A 14,987-nucleotide genomic window follows, 5' to 3' on the forward strand; every position below is an offset into this window, starting at 1 on the left:
GTAACCTGAGGTACCACTGTAGAAGATCCACAACGACAAACACTTTCCTGTTAGTGAATTAGGATGCTTATGTCAGTTCAAGATGGCCAGCAGGTGGCATTTCTTCATAACATGTGCAGGTGAGCTGTATCCCTATTCTAACCACATTTCTTTGTAACTAGGATTCATTCTGCACATCTCAAAGGGCTTTGCACTTGTGCCTTGTGGAACAGTAAATGGCTCCTAAAAGTCAGCGACTTTATGAATGGATATCATGGCCACTGAGTGCGTGATTTCCTCAGCCTGACTTCCAACTTGCTGTACTAATAATTGCTGAGACATGGGAAACGTAGGTTCAAATCCTGCTCAACTGTTAATATGCTGGATGGTTGAATGAGGGTAGTAAGATGGTGCTGTTCTCAACCTTGGCTCCACATACTGAATGAGTGTGTGGCTCACAACCCATGGGCTCCACCCCGACACCTGTATGTCTGGAACATAGGGGGTTGCTTTGTCGAAAGTCAGACCATTTGTCCATCTAGTCATATTGTTGATATGACTGGCAATGACTCTCCAGGGTTTTAGGAAGAGGACTGGAAAGACTTGGGGTTTTTTGGGGGGAAGGGAATCCAAAGGGCACCCAGGATATTACAGGCCCCCTAGCTTATCTTCCCCTCTGAGTGAATTGATTTGAAGCATTCTTTCAAAGATAACTTTTATCAAGCATATAGGTGGACAAGAATTCACGTAGTATCTGCAGAGGCAACTTCTGTCTCAGTAGCCTCTAGGAGCTATTTGCCTCCACAAGCAAGGAGATGGGGATGATCAGGTAGTCACTAGTTAAAATTGATAAGCTTAGAAATGGCAGGCTAAGAGGAGAAATAACCTTATGAATCAGTAACTAGCTAAAGAACAGCCAGCAGAGAGTAGGAATAAGCAAATGTAAGAAGTGGGCTGCCTCCAAGGATTTATATTGGTTGCCAGGGCTTTTAATTCATTGGTAAATAATCTGAAATTAGGGGTGAGCAGTGTGGTAACCAAGTTTACTGATGACACCAATTTATTTAAGGTGGTAAAATAAAATAAAGCAGTGATATTGAAGAGCTCCAAAGAAAAATCTCTCCAAATTGGGGAATCAACATTAAAATGGCAAATGCAGCAAGTATAAAGAGATGTGCATTGGGGCAAAAATAATAATAATCTCAACTTCAGATATATGCTGATGGAGTCTGAGCTGGTACTGACCAAGAAAGGGATCAGGAAAGGGTTTGTGATTGTGGTGGATAGTTCAGTGAAGAAGGTGAATTCCTTTTGGGGAAATCATTAGGAAGGGAATTGAAAATGAAGCAGCCAATATAATATTGCTTTTTATGCGCATGATGCAGCTACACTTGAAATAGTTTTGGTCACCGCACCTAAAGGATATTGTAGAGCTGGAAAAGCTGCAGAAAAGGGCAAGCAAAATGACCAAGGGGTGTAGTTAAATTATGGAATTCACTGCTACAGGATGTGAAGATGATTCCCAACTTGAATGACTTTTAAAAAGGGATTAGACAAATTCACGTGGGATATTATCAATGCATGTAGTCATGATGACAATATATTAACTCTAATGGGATGCGGGTGGTGCTGTCGTCTAAACCACTGAGCCTCTTGGGCTTGCTGATCAGAAGGTTGGTGATTGCATCCCCACGACGGGGTGAGCTCCCGTTGCTCTGTCCCAGCTCCTGCCAACCTAGCTGTATGAAAGCATACCAGTGCAAGTAGATAAATAGGTACCACTGCGGCGGAAAGGTAAATGGTGTTTCAGTGCGCTCTGGTTTCCATCATGTGTTCTGTTCCGCCAGAAGTGGTTTAGCCATGCTGGCCACATGACCTGGAAAGCTGTCTGTGGACAAACACTGGCTCCCTCGGCCTGAAAGTAGGATGAGCACCGCAACCCCTTAGTCGCCTTTGACTGGACTTAACTGTCCAGGGGTCCATTACCTTTACCTATATGACCTCCAGTATTGAAGGCAATATGCTTCTGAATACAAGTTGCTGGAAATCACACATTGAGAGAGTGCTCTTGCACATATATCCTGCTTTTAGGGTTCCCATAGGCATTTTGTTGTGGAAGAGCATGTTGGACTAGACAGGACGGACAAAAGGTGCGTTGGGGCTCTTGAAATGTTTTAAGTTTGAAAACACGATTTGAAAGGCTTTCGTTTTCAGCAGTTCAGCTGTAACATGATCTTTTTTGTGTACGTGTATGTCTAGCTTTGCTTTTGAAAACTTCGCTGAATTTGACCTACCACAGCTCTGTCAACTGGTATATGTTTCTGAATTGTCAATTAGAGATGCATGAAATTGTGGTGGAAATGTATCATTTACAAAAACCCTCTTCCTCTTTTTGCAAACAGCTGCAGAAATACAAAGAGTACTGAATCAACTTGGAACGCCACAAGACACGCATGAATTGCGGCAACAGCTGTAAGCGCTTCATGAGATGACCTTCATTTAACTGCATTGTAGATAGCCTCTCAATATGTGTTCCTGTCTTACCAAAGTGCTCTGCGTCTTTGAAACATTTGAGAACAGAAAAGGAGTGTGGGGATAAACCAACATCTTCTCTGTATGTTGACTTGTTAATCCTCCAAGTTGCATTGTTGGCACTATTAAGCACCCAGATGGTGCTGGAAGCAAGAATGTACAGAGCCAACAAAGCCCACTGAGGTTCTTTTAAAAGTTCAAACCACTTTCATGTTTGCTACTTCCGGCATTTTGGAAATGACTCTTAGGCTTTTGACAACAGTTTCAGCAAGTTAGGTTTTGTTAAGTGATGCAAAAGTATAGTATAGTATAGCATGAAATCAAAAGAAGGAATGTATTCCAAAATAACTGCGAAGGAGAGAAAGAAAGAAAGAAAGAAAGAAAGAAAGAAAGAAAGAAAGAAAGAAAGAAATTAGGAATGCATTGTTTCTACAGTGTGATCTTGGCAAGTGTCACTCATGCACCAGAAGGTTATGTAGATTATCAAATGTATTATTTAGATTAGTCTGAAGCCGCATGATTATAGATGTATACAGTCCTGTGCCTACAGGTTTTTATTGGTGGTTTCTACAGATCTTGGTTGTTAATATATTTTGTGCCCCTGCTCATTAGTGAGAGATTTGCTGCAAATAATAATAGAATCTCCTGAAAGAGGGATGTTGGGCATATACATGGACACTAAACCGCTTTGCAGTTAATATCACTGGGCATGCTAACTAATGCCTACCAACTTCCACTTGGGCCTGATTGCCAGTGCTTTGTCCAGCTTTAACTGGTAGATCAGGGTGCCTTGTGTTTTTTAAAACAGGAAGAGTTTACTGCAACTTGTTCTCTAGATGGCCTTTTTCTTCAGTAGACACAGGAGCTGTTGATTAAGGAATGCTTACAGTAATCAAGTACATCATGTTGCTATTCAAATCATGGTTCTACATTAGAATATGTTCTTTTCCTTAGAATTAACTTGTGATCATAATTCGGGGGGGGGGGGGAATTTTACTCTTATCCTTTTCCAAAAAAGAATATGTAAGCCTCCCCCTGAACATGGTGTTAGTCATAATTTAAAATGTTTTCTCTCTTTCCCCTTGCCATATTGACTATTTACATTTTAAAATACCGAATCTACTTTTCATGGCCCACCTATCAACCTGTCAGACAAATGCAATCTTTATCATTTAAGTACTCATTTAAAAAAAAAAAAGATTTAAAGCAAAGCTTGGTCCACTACTACTCAATTCTTCATTCTTGGTTTCTACAGAAGTGGAACCAGCAGTTATTTTGCAAATATTAAATAATATATGTGCCTTTCCTGAAGATTTATTTCTAAAGATATTCAGCAATGGAGTAAAAACGTTGGTTGAGTAATCCAGTCACTGAGCTATAACTTTCTGTTTTAGGCAGCAGAAGCAGCAGTATACAAACCAACTTGCCAAAGAGACAGACAAATACATTAAGGAGTTTGGATCTCTGCCTTCAATAAGCGAGCAGGTATAAAAATGTGTTTTTGTTGTTTTTTTTTAAAAAAACCCCTAAAACTGCCTTTTTCATTTCTGCCATGTGTGTTTGAAAACATTTTACTCCTGAGGCATATCAAGCAAAATACATTAATGGAACTTGGTTTGTAGTATAATTAAGAGGCCAAGTATTTTTTGAACTACTAGGATTATAGGATTTACTTTGGTACAGGCACTTGGATTATGATCATTTTAATCATTTTGACTGCAATCCTGTGCACAGTTAGGCTGCTTAAATCCTATTGACTTTAGTGGGGTTTAAGCAGTCTAAATATGTGCAGAACTTGGACATTTTTGCTTTAACTGTGAGTGTGCTTGTGTGGTATTATATGGGGAAATGAAATTAACATTCATTTCCGGGCAATTGTCTTTCATTCTTATGAACAGCCATTCTGACAAATAGCTTATTATTTTCTCATTATTCCATCAAAAAGAGTACAGGTCTGCCTGTGTTTGGCTTTGAGGAAGGAATAAAAGCAGAGGAAATCCAGCACTACTTCATTGGTGGGGAACCTGTAGCCCTCCAGATATTGTTGGAATACAATGGACATTATCCATGAACATTGGCCATGCTGGCTGAGGCTGTTGGGAATTGGAGTCCAACAATATCCAGAGAGCTGCAGGTTCCCACTTGCTCAAAATATGTGCAATTATATAGCGTTCTCCTTCAGCTTCTTCTGTATCATGTTAAAAATTGAGGCGTCGTCATGTTAACTCTGGGGGAAATTATTTTGCCAGTCATCTCACCACTGTCATCCTGGTAGCATTTTTATGCTACAGGACACACAGCACCAAATTTCTCTCATAGAGTAGTGCTTAGGTGGGGCAACACTGGTTTAAATGACTGCCTCTCTTGCCTCTTTGTCAGAAGCTAGAACCCAGCATGGACTAGGGGATAGCTATGGGGTGCCAATTTTGAACTGTTGCTTAGCGATGAAGCCCTTTACACTATCGTTAATGCATATTAATTGCAGATCTTTACTGTGGGTCCCTTTCAGGGGAAGGCGTGTACATGTGATCCTGTTCCGGCATGGCGCAACTTAAAATTGCTGTCCTTGTCCACCTATCTGTGCAAGTGCTGGACTTTCACTGCGATCCATTCCAAAGCTTTGGTGTGCGAGGCTTTGGCGTCATAAAAAGCACCATTCAGGGGCCAGAGGCTTTGCAGTAATAAAACGCCCTTTCATAACTTAGATAAATGTGTGTTCATCACACTGTAAGTTTGAAAAGAGAGCAGGGATGCATCCATGTTTAGAATACTTTTGTCCATGTCGCCCCTGACCTTACTTGATGTCTGCCTTAATGAAATGTGCAGTCATATATGCTGCTTCTGTCCAGCAGCTTGTAGAAAACTCCTGCACTGAATAATAAACAGATGACCGACTCCAGGCCAGTTAAATAACAACTGTACAACAAATTTATCTCATTTTATCACGTATGTAATATATATTACATTTTGCCCCTTAGCGTCAGAGAAAAATACAGAAGGACCGACTTGTGAATGAGTTCACTACAGCACTGACGAATTTCCAGAGGGTCCAAAGACAAGCTGCTGAGAAAGAGAGAGAATTTGTAGCCAGAGTGCGAGCCAGCTCTAGGGTATCAGTAAGTATATACCAATGTGTGTGTGATGTTTCCATTTACAGTTGTACCTTGGAAGCCAAATGCCTTGGCTCCCGAAAAAAATCGGCTCCTGAACGATCAAAACCTGGAAGTTAGTGTTCTGGTTTTCGAACAATTTTCGGAAGCCAAACGTCCGCTGCAGCTTCCGCGGCTTCTGATTGGCTGCAGGATGCTCCTGCAGCCAATCAGAAGCCACACTTGGGTTTTTGAACGGTTCCGGGAGTCGAACGGATGCCCGGAACACATTCTGTTCAAAAACCTAGGTACCACTGTATAAATCTGTTTCAGTGTTTTAACTTTTGCATGTTTTAAAGTAGGTTTGTAAATCTTTATTGGTTATACTGTTTTACCTTTTATAAACCGCTTTGACGGTTTTCTTTACAATCACGTGGTACATAAATTTTAAAAAATACAAAATAAACAAATTACATAGAATAATGGAGGAATCAGGGTAGAATTCATCCTTTATCTACTCTAATACTTTAGCAGTTATCTCCATATTAGGATGCATAGTGAAATGTGTTTCACATGAAATCAGTTGCTAAGCTCCATTTGTGAATGAATGACAAGCTCTTGAATTTCACCTGCAACAAAAAGTTGTGGCTTTAAAAATTGTTATTATTAAAGCACCAGATAATCTCCTAGGGCCGCAAGCAAGGGTGGAGCTTTTTGGTTGGGGTGGAATAGAACACGGGAAGCTTTCATGTGGTCAGAGTTGGGTTTGAATACAATAGCATGCAGGACCCAGAAGACCCTGTCAGCATGCCTGATTTTGTCAGCATGTGGCTTTGCGGGCAATTGCCTGGAGAACACGGTGTGGTTTCTCATGTTTGTTGATCTGAAGCTGAGTGATATTTACGTGAGTAGGAATTACCATGTGATACTCCACATAATTGCAAACAGGTCTCAGCTAGTAGCATCTACGGCAGTAGAAACTAGCATAAAGGTGAACTAAGCTTTTGCAAGAATTGACACCCAATGCTGGATCTAGAAACGTTTCAGTTTAAAGCGTTGTAAGTTTAAACAGGGAAAACAGGTAGAGAAAAACGGGACTTCACGTCGTCATCTGGTGGCACAATGTTATATCACGCATACAACACATATAAATCGCTTTTTCTTTACCTGTCTAGCTGAGTCCTAAGATCAGTGCTTTTTTCGGGGGGGGGGGGGACACACAGGGGTGCGCATACCCCTAAACATTTTGTGAATCTAAGTTTGGCCTCATTGAGGGGCAGCATTTCAAGTAGGAAAATGAGAGTACCCCATAACATTATTTTTTTAAGAAAAAAAGCACTGCCTAAGAGAATATAAATTCGTCCATCTTATTCTAGCACGGCTGCTCTACTTTGTGCATTAAATATTCCATAACTGTTGGGTATGGTGGGTATGCAGATCTAGCAGGGCCCAGACCAACCTAATGTGAGCAAGAAGTTAAGGTGGTTCTAAGAAGTGTTATGACACTGAAGTGGTCTTGCTTCTTTTCTGTTTTTACTGATTTTTTTTTTGGGGGGGGGAGACGTTGACTTGGATCCTAAGATGAGTTAAGTTACAGAAGTTCACAGAAGGAAGTCATTTTTTCCCCTAGTGTAGAAAGTTACACCTGCAATTGCATTACTTTTCCCCCTTCAGGGAGTGCCAAGGATATAACACAAATTAAATTGGGCTGATCCAACTTTTCCTTTTTCCTTATACCTTCTTTTTTGTGGATGTGTCATATTGAAGCAGATGTAATTCCATGCCTCAGAATAAGTTGTTTTCCCATCTCTTAACTTTGCAGGGTGGTGCCCCAGAGGAAAGCTACAAAGAAGGAACACTTGTGTCCTGGGACAGGTAGGAAGTGCTGTAAAACCTGACATGGTTTCATTTATTGAATTAAGTAAACTAGGTAAAAAAACTCTGTGCGCACATAATATTGCTATAAATTCTAAAATCACTCACAAGTAGGCAATAAAACCTGTTGAAGTTTTTTTTATGAGGTGTCATAAATGTGGTGCTTTCATTGCCAAAGTGAGATGTGATCTTAATCCTGCATTGTTCTGTTAGAAAAACCTAACAGTTTTTATATGTATTTTCTCTTAAGAGCTTCCATTAATGACTTTCACTCGGTGGGTACTGTGTGTGGTATTCGAATAGGTCCCAAAATCTGGTTGCCAGTGGCAGCTAGCAATCAACGTTCCTGTGTAAAGTATATTAATTAATAATCTGCTTGGATATCCTGTGTGCTTTAACTTATAGCCAGCCTCAGACCCAAGTACTAGAAGAAGAAATCACAGAAGATGACCTTCGTCTTATTGAGGAGAGAGAGTCTGCCATCAGGCAGCTTGAGGTGAGCAGAGGGCAAAGTTTAGAAATGCACAGAGATCAAGAGCGGAATTTTCTTTCCTTAATTTGACAGTCTATTTTTAAAAACTTCTCTTGTGGTATTGTTTCTTCCTGCCCCAGTATTTGTTGCCCTTACGTCTTGTGCTTCCATGTGATTGATTGAATGTCAGTTTCTAAAACCAAAGAAAAGGTCTTATCCTGCACCACCTAGTGAACCATGCTCACCAAAGTACATCTATATTTCAGAATTTTAATTCCTAAACCATAAATGGAGTGAAACAATGTCTAAGTAAAGATAACGGATTTTTTTGCTAAATGGCAGAGTCTAGGCCCACTTGATCCTATTGATTTCATTGGAGGAATTACACCTCTGATTTATCTAGCTAAAACAGGGAGACTAGATTGTACCTTAAAAAAGACATGGTTTGCACAGAGTTGAACACTTTGGTGTCTCATTAACACAAAGCTATCAGGACTGGAACTGATCATGGTTATACTCTAATTAATTAGCTAAAACATTCCAGAGCCAGTGTGGTGTAGTGGTTAAGAGCGGTAGTCTCGTAATCTGGGGAACTGGGTTCGCGTCTCCGCTCCTCCACATGCAGCTGCTGGGTGACCTTGGGTCAGTCACGCTTCTTTGAAGTCTCTTAGCCCCACTCACCTCACAGAGTGTTTGTTGTGGGGGAGGAAGGGAAAGGAGGTTAGCCGCTTTGGGACTCCTGAAGGGGAGTGAAAGGCGGGATATCAAATCCAAACTCTTCTTCTTCTTCTTCTTCATATGCAAATACATGACATCCAATTTGTTTTCCAGATATGTTAAAAGTAGCATGGTGAATGTTAAAGGATTTGTGTGTGCTGCTTGCTGTTTTGTGGTTTCGTAGTCCAACCATCTCTTTCCCCCAACCATTTGTCCTGTCACTTTTTCCATTTTTTTCTACACATTGCTGGGAGTGAATTCCTGCAGTTGTGCTAAGGGCTGTTGGAGATGTATAAACATGAACATCTTCTGTGTTTACAGGCAGACATTTTGGATATTAATGAAATATTTAAAGATCTGGGGATGATGATTCATGAACAAGGAGATGTGATAGGTAAGCATAACATTTGGGCACAGTAGCTGGATTCAGTTAGCGTCTAGAAATCTCCCAGTAATTTGATAAAAGCTAGAGTTAGCTGTTTCCCAATCATCTGGTTAGGCAAAATTTGGCTTGTGAAGAATCTGAATATGCCCATGCACCTTCTGGATTTTATTAACTGACATGTAGCTGCCTTATATTTCAGGCTAAAAGAGATACAATATGAAATGTGCTTAAGGGGCTGTTCTGTTTTGTTGTGGGAAAAGTGTAGTTCAGCTTGGTTTCTTGCATTACAACTTACATGGTTCTTGACAGCTTTTCAGATTTCAAACGAGCTGTGCCCTCCTAGGATTAAATTCAGAGCATGTTCAGAATGAAGAGTTGACAGAAAAAGCATTATGCATAAGAAAAACCTATGTATTAAGTATACATTTTATAGACCTATACATTAAGCTCAGGAAGGAGCTGGACTTTTAAACAGATTTTTTTTAAAAAAAGAAAAAAGAAAAACTGTGCCTGCATACATAGTGGTTGAGCATTGCCACCACGGTAGCCTTAGTTGCAGTCATTTTTGTCCAGGATACAGTCTGTTTCCACAAGTTGGTTATGATCATACCTTGGGGAAATAGCTTACGTTTTCCTTCTCTGCATGTGTAACCGAAGCCTATTAGTTGGGGTGAAAAATCCTAAGCACATTTAGTAGGAGTAAAAAAGTGGGAGGACAGTAGAGGGCTGCCATTAAAAATGATGATCCTGCATTGAGTCCCACCCCCTGCCACTACTTAAAGTTAAATACTGTAATGTGTAGTTCAACTTGTCTCATGTCCCAGTATCAGTACAATATGTATGTCCCTGCCAATGCGTCATCTTTGTCTACTGCCAGCAGGAGCAAATAATGCACATTGTAATGATCTCAGGTGGAGGCTCAGGCAATTCCGCACTCCCATGTTGGAAGAAAGTGCAAGGCAGGTCAAAGGACTGCAGGGGCTGCCCCTTGCTGCCCACGCAGCCTCCCACCATAACTGCTTGTGCATCTGACTGGTATGTGAATCAGTCAGTTGGGTCACCATAACCCTTCTCATGCTAGCCAGACCCCCAAGTTGCAGGGGTGCGATGTCAGTGGGTTGGTATTGTCGGGAGGGTGTATGTGTTAAGCTGGATGAGCCACCATCTGCCCCGTGTCCTTTGTTACCTGTAGTTTTTTCCTGGTTTGTTTCAGCTGAACGTTCTTTCAAATAAGTGTGCTTAGGATTGCCCCCTCTTTCCTGTGTCATAGTCAAGTAACAGGACTAAAGATGTAAGGTTCCAGAGCAATCGCTATCTGTTACTGAGAATTTCACTCTGCCTTCAGATTAAAGTCTCTGTGGGTTATTTTTCTCCTCAAAGACAGCATAGAAGCCAATGTAGAAACAGCTGAAGTCCATGTCCAGCAAGCAAATCAGCAGTTGTCCAGAGCAGCAGACTACCAGGTAAATATGAGCAGAAGCAGCTAGATTATGTTGGGAATTTTCCGTCCTTTGATTAAAAAATTGAAGCTTAATTCTCTGACTTACTAAGAGGCTAGCAATGTGAGGTACAGGTGACTCACTCTCCTCTAGGCCATATTTTTAATGCTCGTTTTTAATGCTCTGCTTTCCCAACAAAAAAATCAGAGCAGTTTACAGTCGTATTAAAAAACACACACATGCTAAACATTCCATTTGTAACAAGGGAGGCAGGATGAGTTAAAGCACAAATGTACACCTCTCAAAATCATGCATGGACAGGAATATCTTTGTACGGTTCCTGAATGCTGACCTAGAAGACAACAAGCAGACCTCTTGGTTCCACAGGATGGGTTGCAGATGTGTGTTGCTGAAACAGAAAAGGACCCATCTTTCAACCTCCAAGGCTCCATCGTCTTCAAAGACAGATGGATACCAGCAACAATTTAATCACTAGCTGCCTTATCTCAAAAAAGTGGAGGGATCCAGAGAAGGACTTCCAATGCAGATATGACAAGGGAATTATATGAGAAGGTGGTCCTTCAGATGCTTTGAGGCATGGCCATCTTGGGTTTTAAATCAAAACCATCACTTTGATTTACGCTCACACACCAGAAGCCTTGCCAGCTCCTTTTGGACAGGCAGAAAGCCTTTGAAGGCAGCTCCATGTAGAGTGCACTACATTAAACCATGCCATGACCAGAAGATGGATAACTGTAGCAAGCAGTTTGTTGCAACTTTTCATGGATAGCTAAGTTGGGGAAATGCAGTTTGATCCACAGGTGCCACTTGGGCCTTCAAGGATAAGGCCCCATCTAAAAGCAGTCTCAAGCAGCAAACCTGATAATGTAGTACAGTATTGGGGATAATGTAGTACAGTATTGGGGAACATTTCTCAGGCTGAGGACTGCATTCCATCATGGTCAAAGTTCAGGGGATGCAGCAAAAGCAAAAAGTGGGTGGGAACAGAGACCAAAGTGGCTAGAGCAACAAATGCGACTTTTACCTTTGTACAGTAAGAGTCGTGTGTTGCAATCGTAAGCAGGTCAAGAGATCTCTACACACACAAAACCATCCTCTCTCCAGGCAAGCAAGAACTATGATCCCAGTTCAAGGATACATTTCAGCCATGCAAAAACCCTTAAGGAAGGGGGAGCCCAGGACTGCTGACCTGGGGACAGCCCTGAGGCACAGATTGAAAACATTTGTTAACCGTAATGACCATGAACATATTTAATACCCTGCACTGAAATGGAAAGCAAGTGGCTTTGAAGAGGTGTGCTCTCATTTTTATTGGACAGACTGTCCCATCACATGTATAGTATTTATAAAAACTAACTTTAGCACATTTGTGAATGTTACACTCATCAAACCTACTTAGTTCTGATTCCCCAGTAGTAAGATTATTCTTTTTATGAGCAGAATAAGTCATGTGTAATCTAAAAAGGTGTTGAGAGATTTAAGTACCACAAATTTTAATAAGTTTCCCTATGAGTTGGGTATTTCAGGTTTTAAAAGCAAACTATTCAGTGCCTATAACTTAGTCTTTTCTGTAAATCTAAACAGTGACTAAGGCTGCAATTCTAACCCAATTTGCCTAACAGTAAATTGCATTGAATTCTGTAGGACTTATTTCTGAGTAGACATGGTTAGGATTGCATGGTTGCTATCTCGAAATCGCCAGAGACCTCTAACTTGCAAGTTCTCAACTTGCACTCTGTCTCTCAACGAAACATGTGAACTGTCTCAGTTTTGGGTTCTGTAGAGTTTTGTTAATGTTGCGTTTTCCATTTGGAGGGAATTTGCTTCAAATGGAAGAGCAATATTCAAACCATGGGTATCCCCACCTGAAGTCTGAAAGGTTTAAACACAATTTTCCATGCCACTGGTGAGAACTGGATGGTAGATCATCTGACGATGGAACACTTTGAACCGTTCAGTTCAGGAATTTCTACGCTGACAAATCTCCTCTTTTGCTTCTCCACAGCGCAAGTCCCGCAAGAAATTGTGTATCCTCATTCTTGTGCTTGTTGCAGGAGCAACTATCCTTGGCCTCATCATCTGGGCAGCAACAAAATCATGATGTGCTAAATTACGTAGTAGAGTTTCCAGTCATGTCTCATTGTGAAGCTGTTCAGTAAATGATGTGCCCATCTTTATCACTTCTGCTTTGTCACAAGATGCATTTTTAATCCACGAGTGCTTCCCCCTCAGCTTGTGTAATACGATTAATTTGAATTCATCGCGGCAATGTAACTTGCCAATACTCGATCAAGGTATAGGCAACTTCTTATATGGTGCTTACTACTCTTCTCTTTACCTCCAGGTGTGGATCTGTTGATCAAGTAGGCCAGGCTTACACACACACACACACACACACACACACACACACACACTTGTCTTGCAAGGTCATTCAGCTGAACCCTTTAGAGGCATCATAGAGCGGCTTGTGAGCAGGATGCAAATTGTCAAACACACTGTTTGATATGTCAGCTTAACTTCCAACTTTATAGGGCCAAGTTAATTTATTGCAACAATTAATTCATCAATCACTTTCAATGACTGTTACTATTAACCTGTATCTCTGGACTAAGTGAAACATTTCTCATTTCTGAGCTCTCTCTCTCTCTCTCTCTCTCTCTCTCTCTCTCACACACACACACACACACACACACACACACAAACATGGTCCCAAGGATTTCTTTCCATAAACTAGTGGAAATCTCTGTCCACTGGCTGACTCTCTGCACAGTTCAAAATCTAATAACTGGGTTACTGGAGGTTGGAGCCTTGCTTCTGTTGTTATCTTTCTGACTTAATCTTTCTGAAACTTTTTTGGATTAAATGTGCATTTCTGTTTTACAAAAGACCGGTATCTTTCTCTTCATATTTTGATATTAAAAACCTGATACTGGGTATCAGCAAACTTGGCAAAGGCTAATCTAGCAAAAAGGGTTTGATAATGATAGGCTGTGTGTTTGTACTTATCTTTAAAAGATAAGTCTTTAGAATACATTGAAAAATTAGCTAAGATTTGCACCTTAATTTATGTACTTGTTAGGTATTTGAAGTTTAAAGTATATGGGCGAAATTAATATGTATAGTGGCTTAGCTTCAAACTTGGTTCTCTGATTTGAATCTCCAATAATGTACACATTCCTAACTAGAAAACTGTTTTTAGTTGGTTTGTGACTCAAGGCAACACAGCTGGATTGGGGCAGTGGGGGATTCACAATCATGGATTTGTATACTTGTGAACATCTGGGCAAGATCCCCCACAGGACCAAAGCAGCTGAGAAGAAGGAAGCCATTTGGATTGGGAATACAGCATGGGGACAGGATCAACCATGTCCCATTTCATGGCCCCAGTCTGAAGGGAAAAGGGTTTGCCTCTGCATTTACCCTTTAAAAACAACATCAGGTGATCTGGTGATGGATAACATCACTATCTTTACTACTTTGGTCTTCATATTCCTGTATATGATGGTGACTAGTGAAAATTCTGAGTTGTGTACTGCTTGAATTCAGGGCTCTCAGGCCAATATAAACATCAAACCTGGTGTTTCTGTTTTTAACAAAGTGATTGATCCCTCATTGTATTAGTAAGTACTAGGAGTCCAGAACAGAGTTTGGAAAGTTTTGACTTCCAGATGATTAAGCGGAATTTAATTCTCTCAAGTCCTGAGGTTTTTTTTATTAAAACAACAACAACTTGATTATTATTATTTTTGGTTCCATTTTGTAGTAATATATATTGAAAAAGTTATTCATTGTTATCTGCGAACTAATCAGGTTATTTTTTAATATATTATTGAAGTAATTAAAATGTATTGCACAAATATTATCTCTAGCTTATACATCTTTTGTATGCAGTTTGATAGAGAAGCAATGTTTACATGATAAGCTCTGAGACTTGTGATTTGGGGAAAACTGAAAGTATCTACAATCTAAATTTGGATTGCACCATCTAAATAAAGGCAATTTTGAAAGTGAATGCTTTGCAGGTTGTCCTTTGCCATTTAGGTAAAGGTAAAAGGTAAAGGACCCCTGGATGGTTAAGTCCAATCAGAGGCAACTATGGGGTGTGGCGCTTATCTCGCTTTCAGGCTGAGGGAGCTGGTGTTTGTCCCCAGACAGTTTTCTGGGTCATGTGTCCAGCATGATTAAACCACCTCTGGTGCACAGAGGACCATGATGAGTGCTAGAGTGCACGGAAATGCCATTTACCTTCCCGCCACAGCAGTACCTATTTATCTACTTGCACTGGTGTGCTTTCGAACTACTAGGTTGGCAGAAGCTGGGACAGCAACAGGAGCCCACCCTGTTGTGTGGATTCAAACCTCCAACCTTCCGATCAGCAAGCCCAAGAGGTTCAGTGGTTTAGACCACAGTGACACCTGCATCCCTTCCTTTGCCAATTGCCTTCTGTTCATACAGATTACCAATGAGAAAAAAATCTC

At 40.7% G+C, this 14,987-nt stretch overlaps 1 protein-coding gene across 2 annotated transcripts in view; it reads left to right on the forward strand.

Moving 5' to 3' along the window:
* Nucleotides 1-14,521, forward strand: part of STX7 (syntaxin 7) — a 28,546-nt gene extending 14,025 nt beyond the window's left edge. For both annotated transcript variants that reach the window (XM_083435124.1, XM_083435125.1), the window contains exons 3-10: nucleotides 2,382-2,451; nucleotides 3,906-3,996; nucleotides 5,490-5,627; nucleotides 7,423-7,475; nucleotides 7,881-7,971; nucleotides 8,986-9,058; nucleotides 10,430-10,512; nucleotides 12,515-14,521. In XM_083435124.1, coding sequence (XP_083291250.1) covers nucleotides 2,382-2,451; nucleotides 3,906-3,996; nucleotides 5,490-5,627; nucleotides 7,423-7,475; nucleotides 7,881-7,971; nucleotides 8,986-9,058; nucleotides 10,430-10,512; nucleotides 12,515-12,610 — 695 coding nt within the window. In that variant the 3' untranslated portion in view covers nucleotides 12,611-14,521. The remainder of the gene's footprint in view (nucleotides 1-2,381; nucleotides 2,452-3,905; nucleotides 3,997-5,489; nucleotides 5,628-7,422; nucleotides 7,476-7,880; nucleotides 7,972-8,985; nucleotides 9,059-10,429; nucleotides 10,513-12,514) is intronic.
* Nucleotides 14,522-14,987: the final 466 nt, after the last annotated feature.

Source organism: Podarcis tiliguerta, assembly GCF_965153285.1.
Source record: "Podarcis tiliguerta genome assembly, chromosome: 3".
Classification (NCBI taxonomy): domain Eukaryota; kingdom Metazoa; phylum Chordata; class Lepidosauria; order Squamata; family Lacertidae; genus Podarcis; species Podarcis tiliguerta.